Source organism: Syngnathoides biaculeatus, chromosome 10, assembly GCF_019802595.1.
Source record: "Syngnathoides biaculeatus isolate LvHL_M chromosome 10, ASM1980259v1, whole genome shotgun sequence".
Classification (NCBI taxonomy): Eukaryota; Metazoa; Chordata; class Actinopteri; order Syngnathiformes; family Syngnathidae; genus Syngnathoides; species Syngnathoides biaculeatus.
The window spans coordinates 15,052,177-15,075,127 of NC_084649.1; the positions used below are offsets into that span (position 1 = coordinate 15,052,177).

Genomic DNA, 22,951 nt, shown 5'->3' on the forward strand with positions numbered 1-22,951 from the left:
CTCCATCTTTCCAATTGTTCCTCTGCGTGCTCCCTGCTTTCACTGCATATGACAATATCATCTGCGAACATCATGGTCCAAGGGGATTCCAGTCTAACCTCATCTGTCAGCCTATCCATTACCACTGCAAACAGGAAGGGGCTCAGAGCTGATCCCTGATGCAGTCCCACCTCCACCTTAAATTCCTCTGTCACACCTAAGGCACACCTCACCATTTTTCTGCTGCCATCATACATGTCCTGTACTATTTTAACATACTTCTCTGCCACACCAGACTTACGCATGCAGTACCACAGTTCCTCTCTTGGTACTCTGTCATAGGCTTTCTCTAGATCCACAAAGACACAATGTAGCTCCTTCTGACCTTCTCTGTACTTTTCCACGAGCATCCTCAAGGCAAATAATGCATCTGTGGTACTCTTTTTAGGCATGAAACCATACTGTTGCTCGCAGATACTTACTTCTGTCCTGAGTCTAGCCTCCACTACTCTTTCCCATAACTTCATTGTGTGGCTCATCAACTTTATTCCTCTATAGTTCCCACAGCTCTGAACATCCCCTTTGTTCTTAAAAATGGGAACTAGAACACTTTTCCTCCATTCTTCAGGCATCTTTTCGCCCGCTAGTATTCTGTTGAATAAGTTGGTCAAAAACTCCACAGCCATCTCTCCAAATTGCTTCCATACCTCTACCGGTATGTCATCAGGACCAACTGCCTTTCCATTTTTCATCCTTTGTAGTGCCTTTCTGACTTCCCCCTTAGTAATCATTTCCACTTCCTGGTCCTTCACTCTTGCCTCTTCAACTCTTCCTTCTCTCTCATTTTCTTCATTCATCAACTTCTCAAAGTATTCTTTCCATCTATTTAGCACACTACCGGCACCAGTCAACACATTTCCATCTCTATCCTTAATCACCCTAACCTTCTGCACATCCTTCCCATCTCTAGCCCTCTGTCTGGCCAACCTGTAGAGATCCTTTTCTCCTTCTTTCGTGCATGGCGCTACTGACTGCTATCTGGAAAAAAAAAAAAAACCCAACATCTGACCGTCAGAATGGGGCAAAGTTGTCTTGGGTTTACAATGTTTGACACCAAGTGGGACTAAAGCCAAAAATGCTGGTTGTCATAGCAAGCATTTAAGCTTGGGCAGCAATTATGCATGACCGGTATCTGATGAAAAAGATCAGATATTTTTATAAAGAAAAAAGGAAGAACAAATGGGAAGAATTTACAAGCTTTTGCAACATAGGTTCGTCAAGAAAAAAAAAAAAAGAAAAAACATAAAGTGAGATGTGGAAACATTTTATTGACATGGCCGACAAAGCCATAGGATAATTCAAACTATAGAACCAAACCCCTCAATCAACAGCTGTCACTTATTTTTTCTTTTTTTTTTTTACAGTTGCAAAGGATTCATCCAACCATTCATCCATTTTCTACCACTCTTCTGGGTTAGGTTGCGGGGGAAGCAGCTTCAGCAGGGATACCCAGACTTCCCTTTCCCTAGCCACTTCTTGCAGCTCTTCCGGAGAGATCCAAATCCCGGATGAGCGAGCTTCTCACCCTCTGTCTAAGGGAGAGCCCGGACACCCTAAGGAGGAAACTCATTTCTGCCACTTGTATCCGGGATCTTGTTCTTTCGGTCATGACCCACAGCTCATGCCCATAGGTGAGAGTAGGAACGTAGATCGACTGGTAAATTGAGAGCTTCGCCTTTCAACTTCGCTCCCTCTTTAGCACAATGGACCGATACAAAGTCCACATCACTGCAGACCCTGCACCAATCCGTCTGTCGATCTCCCGCTCCATTATTCCCTCACTCGTGAACAAGACCCCTACTTTAACTCCTCCACTTGGGGCAGAATCTCATCCCTGACCCATAGAGGGCACTCCACCCTTTTCCGACTGAGGACCATGGTCTCAGATTTGGAGGTGCTGATTCTCATCCCAGCCGCTTCACACTCAGCCGCGAACCGTTCCAGTGAGAGCTGGAGACCACTGCTTGATGAAGCCAACAGAACCACATCATCTGCAAAGAGCAAAAATGCGATGCAGAGGCCACCAAACCGGACACCCTCTACACCTCGGCTGCAAAGGATTCAGTGAAGACTATTTAAAAAAAAAAATGTTCCAAATCTCATTGTCAAATATTGCTTCTTTGCTCTACATAAAGCATAAATATCCATCATAATTTTGGAAAAGCCCTTTGATGGATAACATGGGTGGGTCACAAACTCCAACACAGCTCATTTGCAACTTTAGACATTATATTGAAAATTAATTCATATTCGTTGATCCATTTTCACAGAGAAATCAGATGGCTTAGAAAAGAAGCAACTTTTACAAACAGCTCCAATGTGAATATTGTGAATGCAAATCATCATCTAACAATCGTCCTTGTTGGGTCAGTCTGCTGTGGCTGCAGTAGGTCTTAATCAAATCAAATTGGCGTTGTGCACTGGAAAGGTGCTGCCAAAAGAGTCCAGGCTCTGATTCAACGCAGATTAAAGTCTGCTCGGGACTAATTTTTGCGTCTCAAAGTCATTGCACCATATAGGCTTCAATTAATACAACTTAAAACCAGCTCGATTTGAATGTCAATACTTTCACTCTGCGAACTGTATGAAGAACGCCCTTTTCTGTTCCAGCATGACTGGGTGCAGGTGCTCAAAGCAGAGGCCATAAAAAAAAAAAAAAAAAGGCATGCACGGGCTTGGGTGAGTTCGGTGCGGTAGAAAGTGAGAACCCTGACCTTAAATACCATGAAACACCTTTAGGGTGAAGTAAAAATTAAACTATTTCCATAGACACACGCTACAATCTGCGAGAGTTTAAGTGATGACCATGTGTCCAAATATTTTTGCCCCTTTGGTGTAAATCCAAATGTACTACAGCTGACATGTCAAACACACAAATATATGATTTCAAAGATAGAGGCAGAATTAACTTCAATGATAAAGAGTCATCAAAGACATTAGTATGTTGTTTTATGTCTTTAAGCTAACAAGTGTTTTTCATCCCTGGCCGATTTTGTGTTCAAGGAGTTCACCGTCAACCTAATTACACAAAACTGAGAGGCTAGACACATAAAGGGCGTGTCACTTCTTATTAACGGGATTTGCCCTCCTGCCTGATCCAGGACACACACACACACACACACACAGATGCAGACACACACACGCACGCCCCAAGTTACTGTCTTTTTCCTGGCTTTTTGTGCTCAGTCCTAATTGTTCCACCATTTAATTCCTATTAGGTAGAAGCGTGCCAAGGCTACAATGGTTTGTAAGGTGCTGTGTGTGTGCCATGGGACCAGTACAGATGAGAAAATTTACCCCCAAAAAATGTCTATTTTTCCTTCTTCTGCTGCCTAATAAAACATTTAATAGCATCAGAGATCTTTGGTGGGCTTGTTAGAGTGACCTCAAATCCCAGTTCTATGGCAATAGATGAAAGGCATGATAATGGACACGGTCACCACAAATGTGGCAATGATCATCAGCTCGTGGCGTCGTCGGAGGATCAAAGCAATTCCAGAACATTCAATCAGATGGGTCAGAAATGATCCCCCCATGCCGCTCACAACCACTATTTGGGATGGCTATGATCTATATCAGGAATTAGACTAAACCTATTTCTGGTCTTGCTGAAATAAGCCAGTTTTGAGCAGGGATGCTACAGTGCTCAGTAAAACAGAACGGTTTGTTACGTTGTACACAGGACAATCTGACCTTTATAGAACACGTTTTTTCAGTTTTGCAATTCACTTTGGAATTGATACTGCGTGCAAGTTGGTTGTGCATTCTTCCCAGTTCTATATGTTGTGTCAATTTTACAATAAAATCCAAATGGGGTCTCATTAAACAGTTTAAAGCAAACTTAGTCAGGGCAGAATAACATACGACATTCTTGCTGCATGCAACAAGGGTTGCGTTCAAGGTGCTTTTGCAAAGCAGGAACTTCCTCACACAACACCTGCCATGACGTATGAATTGTTTTTCTTCAATTTTAACATTTTCATGCTCCCGAGAAGCCAAAATCAAATCGTCGTTAAGCCCCGTGTTTCATAAGGGCGGGTTTCTCTTCGATGTGAAGTGTAAAGGTTAAGCCAATCGGGTCGCACCAGCAGAGTTACGTCAACTGAGAGTAGATCCATAAAATGCCAGAATGTAACCTGTTGAAACAGCTGGATGGAATTATTTTGTCAAATACTTGCCCTGCTTCCCGCACGCACGCGTTCTATGCCAATTTTACAAATGAGTGCCAATAATGTCAAAATATCATATTCAAGAGGAATCTTAAAATATTCCACTTATCCTTTAAAGAAGGTTAGTCATCCTGTCATTATTAATGCACATGTCGTCATACATATCTTGAAATAGAGGGAAAAATTTTTTTGGGCACATTTAGCTTGTGTAAGTCATTCAAAATGCTGGTTTGGCCATCACAGAATGTATGAAAATCCAAAGGCGCGGACAAACTCACTGCCTCAATAATATCTAAACTACAGAGTACTATAAACTACTGTTAGCGTTACTATTCAAATCAATCAATGTAATGTGTCATTCTTCATATATATAATAATAATAATACCCAGGATTCCACTTTGTTTAAGTATTGCTGCTCGTTATTACTTTACTTTGGAGTCTACCAATGCTACCTCAAATATCTCCTCCATCCATTTTCTTAGCCACTTATCCTCACAAGAGTTGTGGGGAGTGCTGGAGCTTATCCCAGCTGTCAACGGGCAAGAGGCGGGGTACACCCTGAACTGGTTACCAGCCAATCGCAGGGCACATGGAGACAAACAGCCGCACTCACTATCATACCTGTATTAGTGTGTCCAGTTAATGTTACATGTTTTTGGATTGTGGGAGGAAACCGGAGTGCCCGGAGGAAAACCACACAGGCCCAGGGAGAACATGCACACAACACACAGGCGGTTCCAGGATTGATCCCAGGACCTCAGAACTGTGAGGCCAACGCTACACCAGCTGATCCACCGTGCCGCCCAAATATCTCCACTCAAAATGCTGCTACTGACGGCTTAACTGGAGCATGTAAGAGGGAGCAGCTTTAGAAGTAATTTTAAGATTCTTTTATTTGTTTTTAAAACTCAAAAAGGTCTCCCACCAGCTTACATTTCAACTTTCAATTCAGCATGAGACTTTACACCTTTATTAGTTTTATATTTCATTGTTTTTAACTTTTGTTGTTTTATTTGTTGTACATTTAAACAGTTTGTTGGTGAAACTGTTATATTGTTGTTGTTCCAAATGTATATGTGCTACACATGCCATATTTTAATCCTGATCTCTGTCAGTTTCTTGTCCTTGTTGTCGATCAGGAAGTAAGTAAGAGCACCACTCCACAGGAGGATTTGTCAGTTTCTTTGTCGCACAACTGCCTGATTACACAAAGCCTGACAGATGGGACGCAGACCAAAAAGAATTCTTTTCTCAGCAAACATCACACTGACATTGACGGAGGTGTTCACGGTTAAAACTAGCAAACATGACGACTTTCAGGTGGCAGTGTTGCTTTATTTCCTCCCACTACGATCTGAGGTAGAGTCAAATGACAGGTTGGTGCTGGTTTAGGGCGAGATCTGCTGCCAGATCTCAGCTGGGTTACTGCTCCAGATTTCAGAGAGAAGCATGCCAACAGGCCCCGAGGTGCTCGATTCTGGGAGCGGCAGAGCTTAATTTCATGCCCTGCGTGAGTCGCGTGTCAATGTGTTGCTAGGGCTTCCTGAGAGAACATTTTTACGTGGATTTTCAGGACGCTCACACCTGCAAGTAACCTCCAACACTTTTAGATTCCTCTGCAGAGACCTTGTTATTCAAAGCAGTTAGTTGCAGTCATTCTTTAACCTCAGAATGGCAATACAAAGAGAAACACAAAGTACATCCATATAAATCTTGCTGCAGAGCTTAAATTGCAATAAAATACATGGAACGAGGACTACATTAGAGGTTAATATATCACAAAGCTTAGCATTTCATGTCATAGCAATCCCCAGACACCATCCAAATAGGCTCCTGATAAGGTGTCAAGAGCAATCTGACTGAAGGTATGTTAAGTGATATTATTTGCCAGCAAGACAAAATGCTCATTGTAAAAGATTGAACTACAATGGCCCTCTTTAGAGCACAAACTCCTGAAAATAACAGATTTGATCTTTTTAGATTTTACTATAACAGAAAAGAAGTACAAAGGATTCTGTCACCATATTTGCATTTCGATTTGCACTCAATTTAAAATGGTCTACTGCTTGGCATTTTCCATGGTAAGTTGGTTATGTTTGTTGGACCTGGCGGAAGTCAAAATGTATGTAAAAATGCGGGCCGGAGGAAAATTGTAAATTTGCAACAAGCTGAGCCAAAATTGGTGAGCACGTTTGCTTGACAGTGAAGAGGTTCTGGGTTTGAATCTTGGCTATACATACAGTACATATACTGGATATAGGGGGGAAAAAGTGGTCCAATAAAACTAATTTTCCTATATGCATCGACTGAACCACAAACTTTGTGACAACCACCACACATTTATATGCATCAAAACATTCTGCCTTAATAGACACAAACTTCAGTTTTGACTATGAGTGGGATTAATTCAATAATATGTTGATTATTGTGGTCTGGACGATTATGACAATTATTTTCACTGCACAACAACAATTGCGAAAACCAGCGTCAGAATTTGACATAATTAAGGCATGTGACACATTGTCGTCATCAATGTACTCTTTGTGCAGGAAGAAAGCTGTTATGATGGTTAAATTACAAGGCTGATTAGTTTGGGACAATCTTCAGTACTGAGGGAAGGGAGAGTCACAATTTCTAATGTGGAGAATTAATTTTACATATTTGGATGGAGAATGTTGATTTAATACATTGAGTGAAAAGCTTTTCTGCATAATCTTAAGTGCGGAGCTACAGCAGAGTGAGTCTAGTAAGATTGTCTTGTCTAGCCTCTTTCAGGAGCCATGTCCTGCCTGACCTTTTAATGATGTTGATTATAATAATAGACTACTACCACTACAGCACGTAAAAATGATTTGATATTTTGTTTTCTGAGCCGTAATCAAAAGCAGGAGAGCGATAAGTGCTCTGATTATGTGAAGAACAGACCCACCAAGGATAGCAGCGAAAAGTCACAGTGGACTTACTTAAATTGCTGGTGTTCCCGGGAGCTTCGGATCTTGGAGGAAAACCTCTCGGAGAGTTTGTCTAAACTGCGAGAGTATTCCAGTTCAATCTCAGCCTTGCGACGGAAAAAATCCTGGAGGTCCTGCAGCAACTGGATGCGAGATTCCGACTGTTGCTCCAAGCACTTGAACTGCTCCACCAACTGGTTACGGATTTCTGTCCAAGAAAAATGGAAAAAAAAAAAAAAAGAGAGTCAACTTGCATCCTATACAGGGCTTGACATGAACTTTTTCGCTCAACAGCCACTGTGGCTAGTGGTTTTCCAGAGGTACTTGCCACTCAGCATTTTCACTCGCCACAATTTTGTTGCTGGATAATAGGGCTTATGAGCAACAAACTTGTGTATTTAATAAAACTGGTTGAAGCATTGCATTATCCAAACTTAGGGTTCATGTAACTGCTAAAGCGCTATGGTATTATCAATAATATAAGACCGTTTGGCAGCATGGAGTTTGGCACATTGCCCTGAGAGTTCTGAGGGCCGGGGTTCCAATACCAGCCTTGCCTGTGTGGAATTTGTTTTCCCCGTGGATACGTGGGCTTCCTTCAGGCACTGCTGGGTGAAGACTCTAAATTGTCTGTAGGTGTGAACGAGAATGGTTGTTTGTTTATATACGCCCCGCAATTGGCTGGCGGCCAAGGTGTACCCAGCCTCTCATCTGAAGATAGCTGGGATAGGCTCCAGCACGCGTGGCATCCTTGAGAGGACAAGCGGTAGAGAAAATGGATGGACAATACAATATAATGTCAAATATTTAGTATAATCAGAATTATATTGTACAGTATAATGTTACAGCATGGAGTAGTTGCCAGCCCATTGCTTATGGGTCACGGAAGGCACTAAATTGTCCCTTTAAGCAAAGGAAATTTATGTGTGTCAATGTGCTCGACATGATTAAAGGCATTTGAAAACAAAGTGATAAAACATTTAAAACGGCATAAAAACAATAAAAATGACAAGTTATTTAAAAAAACGCATACAGTGCAAGAAATATCAAAAAGGGGATATATTCTAAAAAGCATGTAGAAAAAAAAAAAAAAGAGTTTTTAACCTTGATTTAAAACCATTCACACTTGGGGCTGACCTCACCTCTGTTGGCTACTTATTCCATTTGTGTGCAGCATAATAGCTAAATGCTCCTTCACCATATTTGCTTTGGACTCTTTGTTTGCTCCACTATTTGACCTCTACTGGGTTTGTATTTCGTAAGCATTTCTTTCATGTATTCAGGACCTAAATCATTTAGTGATTTATAGACCAGTAGCAGAACTTTTAAATGTATTCTAACACTCACTGAAAGCCAGTGCAAGGACTTTAGGATTGGAGTTATATGCTCTGACCGCTTTGTTTTGGTCTGAATGCAAGCTGCATTAGTGTGAATGTGAGTTCAGCTGTTAGCCGTTAATGTATTTTGTGCGACTGACTGAGACCGGTCGAGTGTAAACCCCGCCTCTCGTTTAAAGTTAGCTGCTACAGAATGCAGTTCACACATGACCTTAACGAGGATGAGCTAACCCTATTAGAAAATGGTTGGATGAATAAGGCCTCCCCCAAGAGATGTCGGTTCCTCTCTGCAACTGAGCATGTACTACTGTAAATACCTGTGGGCCCGTCTACTAGCAATCCAGTAGAATTAAGACACAATAAAGGCATGAAAGAGACCTTTAAATTTTCATTTTAAGCAGGCCACACATTACACTGTTTGCATATAATGGACTTTATTAGTAGAGCAACACTAATTTTAAGCAGTAATATAGGTTGTAAAATATATTCGCATGCATAATTAAAAATAATGAAGCACAGTGTACTTATTTATCATTGCGGGTGCAGGAATGTAATGAGAAAAGTATGTGCTCCACTCCTGGCGGAGTAAAATTTCTCCTCAAAAGGAACCTGACGCCGCCAAGCAGGCTGCAGCTCCTTATGCAAGTGGGAACCCACCATAGAAACCTGATCCCTCTTTGTAGGGGTGCCACCAGCTGCAATCACTGATCCCGTCCCTGAAAGGGAGGAAGGTCTATTTTGCAGAACAAAAGCACCACGTGGAAGCTAGATGAGCAGCAGTAAATGTGTGAGCCCAAAACCTCCAGGACTAATGGGTAACCTTTATTAAGATACCGGCCGGTGTTTTACTATCCCATAAAACGATGTTTGCCCTCACTGCAGAACCAGATGAGACTTCTGAGATTTTTATTGCAAATCTGTGCTTGTGCACTCTCAGAGGTTTTACTTTGGACAAAATGGAGAATGAACAAAAAAAAAAAAAAAAAAAAAAAAGGAAGCACTCTGGTAGTTTCTGTCAAAACGTCATATTCAACTGAAAAGAAAATATGAAAGGAACACACGATCTACGGTGAATCCTGCTGTGATGTACTACCATGCATTCTAGAGATGAAACGGTAGAGAGTTTTTTCCATTCCTGTTGTGACCTCTTAAATGAAGTGAAATATTACATGCAGATGTGCTTTTTTTTCCCAACTGCAGTGTAGTGAACCACACTACAAAATTGACTACCTGATTCACTAAAAGTCACTTGCTAGTCACATTTCATCAAATAATGATTTATGTCCCAATTTGTGGCGAATAGGGTGGGGGAGTGGGGGGGCTTACACAATCAGACTCACGATGGGATGGCCACTTCAACAGAAGGCTCCACTGTCACACACAGCAGAAAAGGACGAAGTTAATTTACAAACACTGATTTAAGTACATCATGATGTCTTCTTTTTCTTTTGGCTTGTCCCGTAAGGGGTCGCCACAGCGTGTCATCTTTATCCATCAAAGCCTATCTCGTGCATCTTCTTCTCTAACACCCACTGTCCTCATGTCCTCCCTCACAACATCCATCAACCTTTTCTTTGGTCTTCCTCTCACTCTTTTGCCTGGCAGCTCCATCCTCAGCACCCTTCAACCAATATACTCACTCTCTCGCCTCTGGACATGTCCAAACCATCGAAGTCTGCTCTCTCTAACCTTGTCTTCAAAACATCCAACTTTGGCTGTCCCTCTAATGAGTTCATTTCTAATCCTATCCAACCTGCTCACTCCAAGCAAGAACCTCAACGTCTTCATCTCTGCCACCTCCGGTTCTTCTTCTTGTTGTCTCTTCAGCGCCACCGTCTCTAATCCGTACATCATGGCCAGCCTCACCACTGTTTTATAAACTTTGCCCTTCATCCTAGCGGAGACTCTTCTGTCACATAGAACACCAGGCACCTTCCGCCAACTGTTCCACCCCGCTTAGACCCGTTTCTTCACTTCCTTACCGCACTCACCATTGCTCTGTATTGTTGACCCCAAGTCATTGAAGTTGTCCACCCTCAGTATCTCTTCTTCCTGGAGCTTCACTCTTCCCCCTCCACTTTTCTCATTCATGCACATACATTGTTTTACTTCGGCTAATCTTCATTCCTCTCCTTTCCAGTGCGTACATCCATCTTTCTAATTGTTGCTCTGGCTGCTCCCTGCTTTCACTGCAGATCACAATATCATCATGGTCCAAGGAGATTCCAGTCTAACCTTGTCTGTCAGCCTACCCATTACTACCGCAAACAGGAAGGAGCTCAGCGCGAATACCTGATGCAGTCCCACCTCCACCTTAAATTCTTCTGACACACCTACGGCACAACTCACCGCTGTTCTGCTGCCCTCATACATGTCCTGTACTATTCTAACATATTTCTCCACCACACCAAACTTCCACATGCAGTACCACAGTTCCTGTCTTGGTACTCTGTCATAGGCTTTCTCTAGGTCTACAAAAACACAATATTGCTCATTCTGACCTTCTCTGTACTTTTCCACGAGCATCCTCAAGGCAAATAATGCATCTGTGGTACTCTTTCGAGGCATCAAAACCATACTGTTGCTTGCAGATACTTACTTCCGTCCCGAGTCTAGCCTCCACTACTCTTTCCCATAACTTAATTGTGTGGCTCATCATCTTTATTCCTGTATAGTTTCCACAGTTGTGAACATCGACTTTGTTCTTAAAAGTACATCACGATGTCAACGATGAAAAATTCAATTGCATCCATGTTGTGGCACAGCACCACAACTTTAAGTGTGTCCGATAAGTATAAAGATGTTTAAAGCATTTACGATTTGTAAAGGTTGATTTACAAAAAAAAGACGCCCAACACTTTACTCCCAATCTCTCAGCCGAGGAATTGCTGACCGGCGAGCGACATGGCACAAGTGACACGGGCGACGTTTCCACGCTGCTGAGGGTGTCATTTTGGTCAGCCAAGCCCTCCTTGCGGATCGACACAGGCTTGGAGCAAGCTTGTCATTTGAAGTGCGGCAGTGATGTTATGCAGAGGTGCCTTCCCCTCTCCGCCTGTGATATTCGGCTCCGAACAGCCGGCTTCAACTTTGTGGTTAACCACAACCCCAGCACTCCCTTTAATGCAGGGGGGCCAATGCAGGGGGGCCTCCCTTTCCCTTCACAGCTTTGCAGGGCTTTGAAAACGTGTGCGACTACTGCACGAGAGAGCACGAGGATGCAACTTTGCAGCTTCCCAGGAATCTCTCCTATTCCCACAAGCGCTCCATTCCCCCCTTTTGTGTTTTTTTTTTTGCCTTAAAAAAAATAAAAAATATATTAAAAAAAAGCAAATCACAGCAGGCCAGGCGAAAGGAAAAATGTGTCAGTGGTGTGGGCGAGTGAAGGGGAAGATGCTGAAAATGGGCCACAACAAAAAGGGAACTCTGAACCACCAGCTGCAGCGCTACATTCGACACGCGGGTGGAAAAATAGGTCACCCGCAAGAAAAGTGTGTCAGAAATCCTGAGCCACTGTGGAGAATGAGTTCCAGATCTTCGAGGGCTTCGTTGGCTTGCGGTTTTCACAAAGTGACGAACGCTCACTAGTGTGGTTTCCAATAATGACGTGTGTGAATGGTAGGAGTTAAAGTGAAGACGATAACAAAATGGCGCACTGTTAATTGTGCGCCCACCGAATGGGGAAGGAGAGTCTGCTACTGAATGAACACTGTAAGGGTATAAATTAAATATAGGAGGAGATAACTTTCAAAATGTATCCCGAGCTTATCTGAGAAAAGATATCAATCCAATTTGCTAATTCATGAATGCATATTTTAGTCCGTTAACGCTACATGAGCAGATCATCTTATTTGAAGGAGGACTCGTTGAATTTGTGCAAACATCAAACATTTAAAATTGTTGATTAGGCTGCCTGTCATCTGGCAGACCTGCGGTGTGCTGTTTCCGTTTAGACATGGAGCCATCTGCTATCTGTTTGGTGGGAAAAGGCAGCGGGGGGGGGGGGGGGGGGGGAATTATGGAGGGAAGAATGAATGAGACTGGTGAGGTTGAAAGTCGGTCAAATTATGTTGTGGTTAGCAGAAAAATATTGCTAGAATGTTGGCCTTTAGGGTGGGTTTATCTTATTTTACAATCTGCGTTTTCCCACTTTGATGCTGTGTTATTAATCATACCTCAATTCACAACCTTAATTTCACCTGTGCGGGCAGTACGGGATTAAATCTTATTGATTCCATACAGGAGCTGTCATCAAATAGATTCAATAGAGAACTTTAAAACTGCGCTATAGACAGCCCTCAGCAGGATGTATTGCACACTTCTATCAGTCGAAGGCAGGAATTAATATCTCATGGAGACTGCATTGGATCTAAATTGAGGCGCTTTTGCATACATGTACAGTGAAGAAAATAAGTATTTGAACGCCCTGCTATATTGCAAGTTCTCCCACTTAGAAATCATGGAGGGGTCTGAAATTTTCATCGTAGGTGCATGTCCACTGTGAGAGAGATAATCTAAAAAGAAAAATCCAGATATCACATTGTATGATTTTTTTAACGATTTATTTGTGTGATACAGCTGCAAATAAGTATTTGAACACCTATCTATCAGCTAGAATTCTGACCCTCAAAGACCCAAAGCACACAGCCAGGAAAACCAAGAAGTGGCTCCGTAAGAAGCATATCAAGGTTCTGGCGTGGCCTAGCCAGTCTCCAGACCTAAACCCAATAGAAAATTTTTGGAGGGAGTTGAAACTCCATGTTTCTCAGCAACACCCCAGAAACCTGTCTGAAGATCTGTGTGGAGGAGTGGGCCAAAATCCCTCCTGCAGTGTGTGTACACCTGGTGAAGAACTACAGGAAACGTTTGACCTCTGTAATTGCAAACAAAGGCTACTGTACCAAATATTAACATTGGGTTTTCTCAGACGTTCAAATATTTTTTACAGTTGTTTCACACAAATAAATTGTTAAAAAAAAAAAAAAATCATACATTGTGATATCTGGATTTTTCTTTTTAGATTATCTCTCGCACAGTGGACATGCACCTACGATGAAAATTTCAGACCCCTCCATGATTTCTACGTGGGAGAACTTGCAATATAGCAGGGTGTTCAAATACTTGTTTTTTTCCACTGTAGTACTCCTGTGCACAGTGTATATGTGATTGAGTGTTTACAAACGCTTTTAAAAGTCAATGTTTGGTGTATTACTGCAGCTCTCAATTACAAATAACTACAGAGCTCATTGTAATACATTAAGAGAGTAAGTAGTATATACATTAATGACAGTGATGGACTTCAAGCCCTTAAAGTAATACAGCATGATTAAAAGTGACCTCCCCCCTCTATTGAACACCTGCTCCACAAAATTGTTTCCTTGACAGCGTTTCTAGGCAGGAAGTAAAACAACGGTAGACACTTGTCTCCTCACTGAACAGGAAGACCTCTGGACACAAAGGCAGGATGTATCAACTCAATGACCTTTGACCCCTGAGCAGAAGAATCCCGTATTAGCAGCTGCATCACGTTATGCTGGCCTTCTGAACGAATGCAGGATTCCGCCCGGGAATTTCGCTGTGCGTTTGAATCGTTTTGCTTTTCTCCCTTGGATGTCAGAAAGGATGATAAAATGCTCAACTGATCTGCTCATCACCATAAAACCAAAAATGTCAGTTCAGTGGCAATGACGTGAAAGCTTTTTATTGCAGAGGAAGTCACAATGAGATACTATTAAATGTCAACAACAATATCACAACACAGAGCTTTAATGATTCATCGATATAGCGCAGCATAATTCAAACATGCTTCATTAGTCCAGTTATCTGTATTTTAATCAATGATGGGTCAATTCATCACTTGAATTAATTGGTGTGAATTACGTTTGATTTTTTTCATTTAATAACTACCTGTCAGCGCTACAGTTTGCCTTGGCCTCCAAACACAAGATCATGTGCCCGGCAATTGTCAAAAGGACTCGCTGCTTCACAGGTAGTTGGGACTTGTGGAACTCGAACACCATTTCACAATGGTAATAAATGCAGGGTCGCTACTGTCCTTTAATTAAAATAAAAAGGAAATTCTTTGGAATAATATATTTTAACAACTCTGCAGTTATGTCACATGCTTTGTTGTTGGTTTTTCTTCAAGACATGGTGACAGCGGATTTTAACATTTTGATAATGAAGATGTTGTTGGGCCACTACTTGTATCAATATTTTTATTTTTATATTCCCCCTTATTTAAGGCACCAATGCTCAGACCCACCACCTGTTGCGTTCTGCAAAATGTCACGTGACTGGCTATCAGTCGACTTTCAACCCTCTCGCCATCATTGCTGAATCATAAGGTCAACAAACTGAAGAGAAGGAAGTGTTGGGAAAATAGAGTGTGTTGCTGTTTTTCTGCTTTTGAGAATTTTAGAAGTTAAGAATGAGAAAATACATTTAATTAAAATCTCGACTTAAGTTTTTATGAAGGAGAAAATTTCACGTGGATAATTGTATTATTGTATATGTTTTTAAATGCAGGCGGATGGGTTTAACCTTTCAGGTTACGCTGTACATGTACAAAACCCCACTTAATTATTTGGCGGAAAGATTGGAAAAAATGCCCATAATTTAAAACACGTACACATGAGAGACATGCAAACTAAGCCAAATTCACAAACTTAATCCCCAACTCAGCACTGGAATATCTGAGCTCTCCGCTGCAGACCTAAATTCACATGAAAAGTAAGACACACATGCAACAGCAACCTTTATCCAGACCTTTAATTCACTTTCTGTGCTCCTTCAAACGAGTCCGACAATACGAGTCTTTGAACTAATCCTCCACTCCCCTGCTCAGTTTTTAATCCCGCGATGACAAAGGCAATGTCGGACTCAAAACGGCAGGCGCGTAGACGTCGCTCCAGCTCGTCTGTTCCCATCGCTGGGAGGCCTGCAGCACGTGCTCGCAAAGATAAGACGCCGAGGGGTGAGCGCCATGTCAGCTGTTAGTCTGTGGCCATTTCTCATCAGATGATGTTTAATCAAAACGTTAACTTCAAATAAGATGGCAGCATTGCCACCGATAACAATATCCCATTCAGCCTGACAATGTTCAGCTTGGTGATGCAAGCAAGGAAAATACTCCTCGATTTTCTACTCGGGCTGTCTCATCGATTTTCTCTCTGCCGCTTTCAGCGTCGGAACAGTCAGCAAGTTAGCACGTTACATGAGCCCGACGCTTCAGGGAAACCCGAGCGTGAGCCGCAACCCGGAACACGCCCTGGAGCTGTCAGTCACCGCTATATCCAGGATGCAGCGCTGTGGGGCCAGGCAACATGTTTCTATGGCAACATGGGCGTGCAACAGTCCCCTCGGGAGCATCTTATTGGAGAACAGATGGAGCGTATACAGTATCTTATAGGGAAAGGTGTCAGCAGCGGATGTAAAAGAAACTATTTCTCACTCAACATCAAATTAAATCATAAAACTGCAATATTGATCTAGAGTTTGAATAATCTCTGGAGAATTAACATCTGAATTTGAATTAGGTGAATTCTTCACAGCGCAACATGTTAAGCATCTAGTTACACTTAAGAGGCTGTGTAAACCAGGTGATTGCAGTACCTCATTGCCAATTACCGACTATAATTTGTAAGTACTTAATTAAGAAGTCATTCCAGTCCCCATCACCAACTGTATAGATCTGCTCCTCTCATTAATAGAAGAAAAATGGAATTTTACTAGAATTTAAACATCCATCCATGTTCTTACCAGCTTATCCTCACAAGGGTCGGAGGAGTGCTGGAGCCAATCCCAGCTGTTATCGGGCAGGAGGCAGGGTAAACCCTGAACTGGTTGCCAGCCAATCGCAGGGAACATCACGACAAACAGCCGCGCTCATAATCACACCTAGGGGCAATTTAGAGTGTCCAATTAATGTCGCATGTTTTTGGTATGTGGGAGGAAACCGGAGTGCCCGGAGAAAATCCACACAGGCACGGGGAGAACATGCAAACTCCACAGAGAAGGGGGCCGGGTTTTGAACCCCGATCCTCAGAACTGTGAGGCCACCGCTCTGCAGCTGCTCCACCGTTGCGCCAGAATTTAAACACTGTCGCATAATTTTCTTTGTGGTTTGACATTTGACAGTTTTACCAAAACGATTTCTGTGACTCCTGGTACTTTATTTGTTTCAACCCGATCAATTGTCCATAAATTGTCTCGTTCAAGGACAAATCCAACCCGAATAGTGACGACCCAGAGGGTAAACCAAAAAGACTGAAACCTAAAATTCATTTTCCCACTTTGGGAATGTGATCAGTGACCAGCCATGTTGCCCACTGCTGTCAAGGTAAGTACAGTTCAGTACAGTACATTATTCCTGGCAGAAAAAAAAATCCACACACAGCTGCCCTAGAGAGTTCAAGTCAAGACGATGGAATTCATTTGTATGGACTTGTTTTGACCTGTCAAACTCTTATGGGGTGTGTGCAGTATTTGACTATAGATACATAACCAGAGGCTAAGGGATGTTAGAGTATTACGTTAATACAAAACAAGCCTTCCTTTTGATTTTTTGTTTTTGCTTTTTTTACATATTGGGACACAATCTGATTAAAATAATTTGCATTTTTTTGTGTGCATACTGAGAGTAATTTGTAGTAAATTGCAAAACCTCCACAGCAAACGCAGTGAACACTCGATTTATTCAGGGAAAATACGCCTTAAAGAAGTTGAAAATTCAGTCAGGTAAGCTGTTGAATTTGGTGAAAGCAAGAAAATTGACAAGTAAGAGAATAACAAAGGGGAGTGGGCCAAAAGTAGGTAGACACTTTTTAAATAAATAAATACAAATTTTATAAAGGATTTAAAGAATGGAAGCCGCCACTTTCAGAGTATCCACCAGAAACCCTAATGTTGGCCTCGAGACCTTAATTTAAAACCAGGCTGATTTGCCTGGTTGCTTTGAAAACCTAACAACCAATCCTAACATACGGTTTAAGTAACTTGATACTCACACCTCAGCTAGAAACACCGTCTGTAGTTCTATTTTACACCACATCCCAACTTCATTTGAATTGGGGTTTATATGTTTAATAATAAGTGCGTAATTGTAATTCAATACAATTAAACAACTGAAATAGTAAATTGGCTTTTGGCTAAGCGTGTACAATCATATGCTCCACTGGTTCGTAGTCCCAAAATACTCTCTTATGCAAATTTAAATTAAAAATGAGCAAAACGGATGTGAGCAGCATCCTGGAAAGGATTGTGCTTGACCTTTGAAGCACCACTTGTACTTGGATACTGTATCGTGTATAATGTGCTAAGACACAACAATAATGGATTGAAATAGGTGTGGAATGTTTTTTTTTTTCCCCAACCCATCAATGGATGCTACTATAATGTCATGCCCAAACGAGCAAAGCGTATTGGCTGCATGTCCACCATCTTTGTGGAGTGTGTTAAGATAAGAGTCAAAATGGTTCCGGAGTGAATTACTGGAAGGGTGTGAGCATAGCTTTTCGTGCAATGCCGGGTCACGTTTTGAGTTGCTGCTGCGGGTAAAAGAAGCTGCAACTATCATAGTTGTTGGAGAAATACTAGGCTGCATCCTGACTACTGTTGAGAACCCCTTGAGCAAGCGGAGAGCACCATGAAACACACATGAAACCAACATCACATCTGTCATGGAAAGTGAATTTCTCAATGGGGAATATCACTCCAATGAGTATTGGTACATTGTGTACAGCTTAATCATGGGGAATATCACTCCGATGAGTATTGGTACATTGTGTACAGCTTAATCATTCATTCAGATGATTTGTCCTACACAACTGGAATAGTCCTGTCTCTCCAAAAATTGTGTTTTGGAGCGGTTGATTGAATGCATTGAAAGTGCTTGATCAAGCGCAATGTGTGAGTTTACTGTGGAGTGCTAGATCAGGACAGGTTCAGTGACTTCTATTGACATAACTATAGTGTCGTTCAGTTTTTCTATGCATGTTTCTTTCCATTTATAGTCCTGTATATAATTGTGTCACTAACATACAATTCAACAGACTGTTCAAATCATTTTCTTATTAAACTTTAATTGCGGGTATTTGATAGTCTTTGAATCTCCTTAATAGACATTCTACACAAATGTCAACATGCCACAGTCCCGTGCTTTTAATAAGTCTGTGCTAAATGTGATTCTATTTCCACCGCGAGAAGTAGATAAATGACATTTGTGAGCTGGAAATAGCTTCACTATATGAACTATCCATGGAGTACTGAGGTGGAGGCACACACTTGATAATAACGTCAGTCTCACAGGTCCCAAACCTGACTGAAGTGACTGAACTTCACTAATTATGAAGAGACATTCAAAGTCACTAGAGTGATATTTCTGTGCAGTGTCCTTTCATATATTATCTACCACTTTTTAAGTAGTTTTCGCTAATATTTTTTTTGGTCTCGATAACTTTAAACATTGACAATTTCCCTCTTGAGGTTCATAGCTCATTAAGTACATTAACTCCAACAACCATGTTAAATAAACGTTTTTCAGTTCTCTGGCCAGCAGGAGAAAATGTTTAGCGAATTGCCTCAAATAGTGGCCTCCATTCTAATAGATGGCATAGCCAAATTCATGGCTGGGCAGGCCGTTCACTGACAGTAAATAAATACTGAAACTTGGCGGCACGGTGTATCATCGTTGGCCTCATAATTCTGAGGTCCCGGGTAAAATCCTGGACCCGGCCGTCTGTGTGAAGTTTGCATGTTCTCTCCTGTGCCCTGTCCAACATTAATTGGACACTCTAAATTCCCCCTAGGTGTGATTGTGAGTGCGGCTGATTGCCTCGATGTGCCGTGTGATTGGCTGGCAACCAGTTCAGGGTGTGCCCGTTGACAGCTGGGATAGGCTCCAGTACTCCCTGCAAACCTTATGAGGATCAGCGGCTAAGAAAATGGATGAATGGATGGATATCACACTAGTATAGGTACCAGAGTTGTGAAACATTATGTTATGGAAGTCAGCGTACTTGTAACGGCCATAACACAGATTGTCTGGATATTGGAGGGGGATCCAGCATCTGACATTACCGGCACGTCCACATTGAACGGCTGCTCAGTGACTCCACCCGCTCTCATGTCTGGTGTCAATGCATTGTAAGTCACTGATCATCTCCTCCATGACAGCGAATAAGCTACATTTCTTACCAAGCTTCTTACAATAGTGTCTGTCACCAAGTGAGGATGAGGAGTGGAAAGGCAGAGTCATGCTAATCGCTAAGATATTGTGACATTGTGACAACATTAATTGGGTGAAACAATGCGCTTGTCACATGGGTCTTGGTGGAGCTGCATAAAAGAGTAACCGACCGTGAAAAACAAAGTAACCAACCAATTAATACGCGTTTAAAGAGAGAAGATAACATGCACATAGGACACCGAGTGGAAAATAAATTGGTATGTCTCTGCACGTGTCACTTCTGAAAATAGGGAGGCTACATGTATATTGTTAGTCATGAATATTTGTAATACACGATAAAATAACCTTGATTAGTCCCAAAATGGGGGAAATTTGTATCGTTTTAGCAATAATTATATATATATATAAAATATGATATAGATGGCTGAGTTATAATTGATGTTTGAGATCTTATTAATCTCCTTAAATAGACTTGATTTTGTTTTTTGTTACAAGGGTTGGAAACAGAATTGTCAAAGCTGCATTTATCAATAGATATTTTTAATAACGGAATGTTAAAATCTCATATCCTGATACTTTGGCTCAGGTTTCAACTGTGTCCACCATTACAAGGTTGATGTAATAAAAAAATTTAAATGCCAAATATTGAAGCCATAATTTATTAACGATGACTGTCGTAAGGCTCCAGCACTCTTGCGACCCTTGTGAGGATACGAGGCTCAGAAAATGGATGGATGAATGGATAGAACTCAGATGGAAATTTTCTCAACAATATTTTGAAATGATGGAAATTCAGACAAATTTGGAAAAATTGTTCTGGAAGTGAATTTTTATAGGTTAGCAGCTCTGGAGTTCTAAAGAAGAAGATTATAATTCATTTCAAAGACTTTCTGTAAGACTTTGGCCTGCAACAATAAATTTAAAATTCCACCTTTAGTAGGTTATGTTTTTTTAAATGTAACAAAACGTTTTTTAAATTTTTATGCACATAACCAGACAATGTAGTGGTCGACTAGTTGGTTGTTTTAGAAACTAAGACGATTTAACAAGAATTGTGGTTGCACAAATTCGTTTGATTCTTTTGGTAAGATGAAAAAGTCATGTTAGAAGACAAAAAAGCTCATTTGGACGGTCTTCTACGAGATAGCTCAACTGAATCGGTCTATATAAAAGTATGAATGGACACCAACTGCCACCCAAAAAAAGGAAAGCGATTGAAACCACTCCTGTTTAAGATGACTTTTGTCAACTTTATGAATGCCGGCACAGAATCCCAGAGATCTGTGTGAACAGCTCATCTTTGTCGTTCAATAAAGAGACTGATTATTTTTTGGACAAACATCCAGTTGAATGGTGGCAGCTGCCTCCATCGAATGATGTGTCCGAACTGTCCCGCAGTGTTGCAACAATCAATCAAAAAATGATTTTGTACAACAAAATAGAGAGATCCAGCCAGCCACCAACAAGCCGTACCAGTACATGCAATATTTAACATATGCACACACACACACACACACACACACACACACACACACACACACACAAACACACGCGTAGGCTTAACTTGTGATAATCAATCATCACAGCAATGGTCACTTTTACAGTTGAAAAATTACACTGGCAAGCCAGCAAGAATAAATCTAAACTTTTTGGGAGATCACTGAACACTGTTTTGGGGATCTATGGAATAAGACAAAAGATCTCTTCAACATTATCTCCAATATGACAAACAGTAAAGACATTGGAATATCTTAGCTTGACATTGCGACTTGCGCTACTAGTTTAATTCCCAAGTAGGGTAACAAACACTTTGTAACGCCCAAGATTTTTTCCACCACAGAAGAACCAAGCTGGTCCAACTCAAGACCATTGTGTCTACATGTTTGGTAAATGGCATTTTGGAGCCACTAAGTCAGTACGAGAACATCTTCACCACCCTGCAACTATAGAGAAAGCATACAGTGAAGAAAATAAGTATTTGAACACCTGCTATATTGCATATTCTTCCACTTAGAAATCATGGAGGGGTCTGAAATTTTCATCGTAGGTGCATGTCCACTGTGAGAGAAATAATCGGGAAAAAAAATCCAGAAATCACAATGTATGATTTTTTTAACGATTTATGTGTGATACAGCTGCAAATAAGTATTTGAACACCTGTCTATCAGCTAGAATTCTGACCCTCAAACACCTGTTAATCCGCCTTTAAAAGTCCACCTCCACTCCATGGATTATCCTGAATCAGATGCACCTGTGTGAGGTCGTTAGCTGCATAAAGACACCTGTCCACCCCATACAAATCAGTAAGACTCAAACTTGTAACATGGCCAAGACCAAAGAGCTGTCCAAAGACACCAGAGACAAAATTGTACAACTCCACATGGCTGGAAAGGGCTGCGGAGAAATTGCCTTGCAGCTTGGTGAAAAAGGTCCACTTTTGGAGCAATCATTAGAAAATGGAAGAACCTAAACAAGACGGTCAATCTCAATCGGAGTGGAGCCCCATGCAAGTTATCACCTCGTGGAGTCTCAATTATCCTTAGAAAGGTGAGGAATCAGACCAGGATTACACAACAGGACTTGGTCAATGACCTGAAAAGAGCTGGGACCACTATTTCCAAGGTGACTGTTGGTAATACACTAAGACGTCATGGTTTGAAATCATGCAGGGTAGGGAAGGTTCCCCTGCTTAAACAAGCACATGTCAAGGCCAGTCTTAAGTTTGCCAATGACCATTTGGATGATACAGAGGAGTCATGGGAGAAGGTTTTGGGGTCAGATGAGACCAATATTTAACTTTTTGGTCATAATTCCACTAACTGTGTTTTGAGGAAGACAAACGATGAGTTCCATCCCAAGAACAACATCCCTACTGTGAAGCATGGGGGTGGTAGCTTCAAGACGACTGCACTGTATTAAGGAGAGGATGACAGCGGGCATGTATTGTGACATTTTGGGGAACAACCTCTTTCCCTCAGTCAGAGGACTTTCTTTTTAGATTATCTCTCTCACAGTGGACATGCACCTAAAATGAAAATTTCAGACCCCTCTATGATTTCTAAGTGGGAGAACTTGCAATATAGGAGGGTGTTCAAATACTTGTTTTCTTCACTGTAGATCAGCTGAGGAATAACACTAATACACTTGAGGTGACGAAGTGATCACAGGTTGCCCATACCAACCCTCAGAGGTTTGGTAACACAGTCAACTCTGATGAGCTTTAACCATTTATCTGAGCAGAGTAATTCACTATAGCGTGATCTCAA

At 41.5% G+C, this 22,951-nt stretch overlaps 1 protein-coding gene across 2 annotated transcripts in view; it reads right to left on the reverse strand.

Moving 5' to 3' along the window:
- The window catches only part of srgap3 (SLIT-ROBO Rho GTPase activating protein 3), a 71,497-nt gene that overhangs the window by 42,753 nt on the left and 5,793 nt on the right, over window positions 1–22,951 (reverse strand). For both annotated transcript variants that reach the window (XM_061833107.1, XM_061833108.1), the window contains exon 2: window positions 7,173–7,368. In XM_061833107.1, coding sequence (XP_061689091.1) covers window positions 7,173–7,368 — 196 coding nt within the window. The remainder of the gene's footprint in view (window positions 1–7,172; window positions 7,369–22,951) is intronic.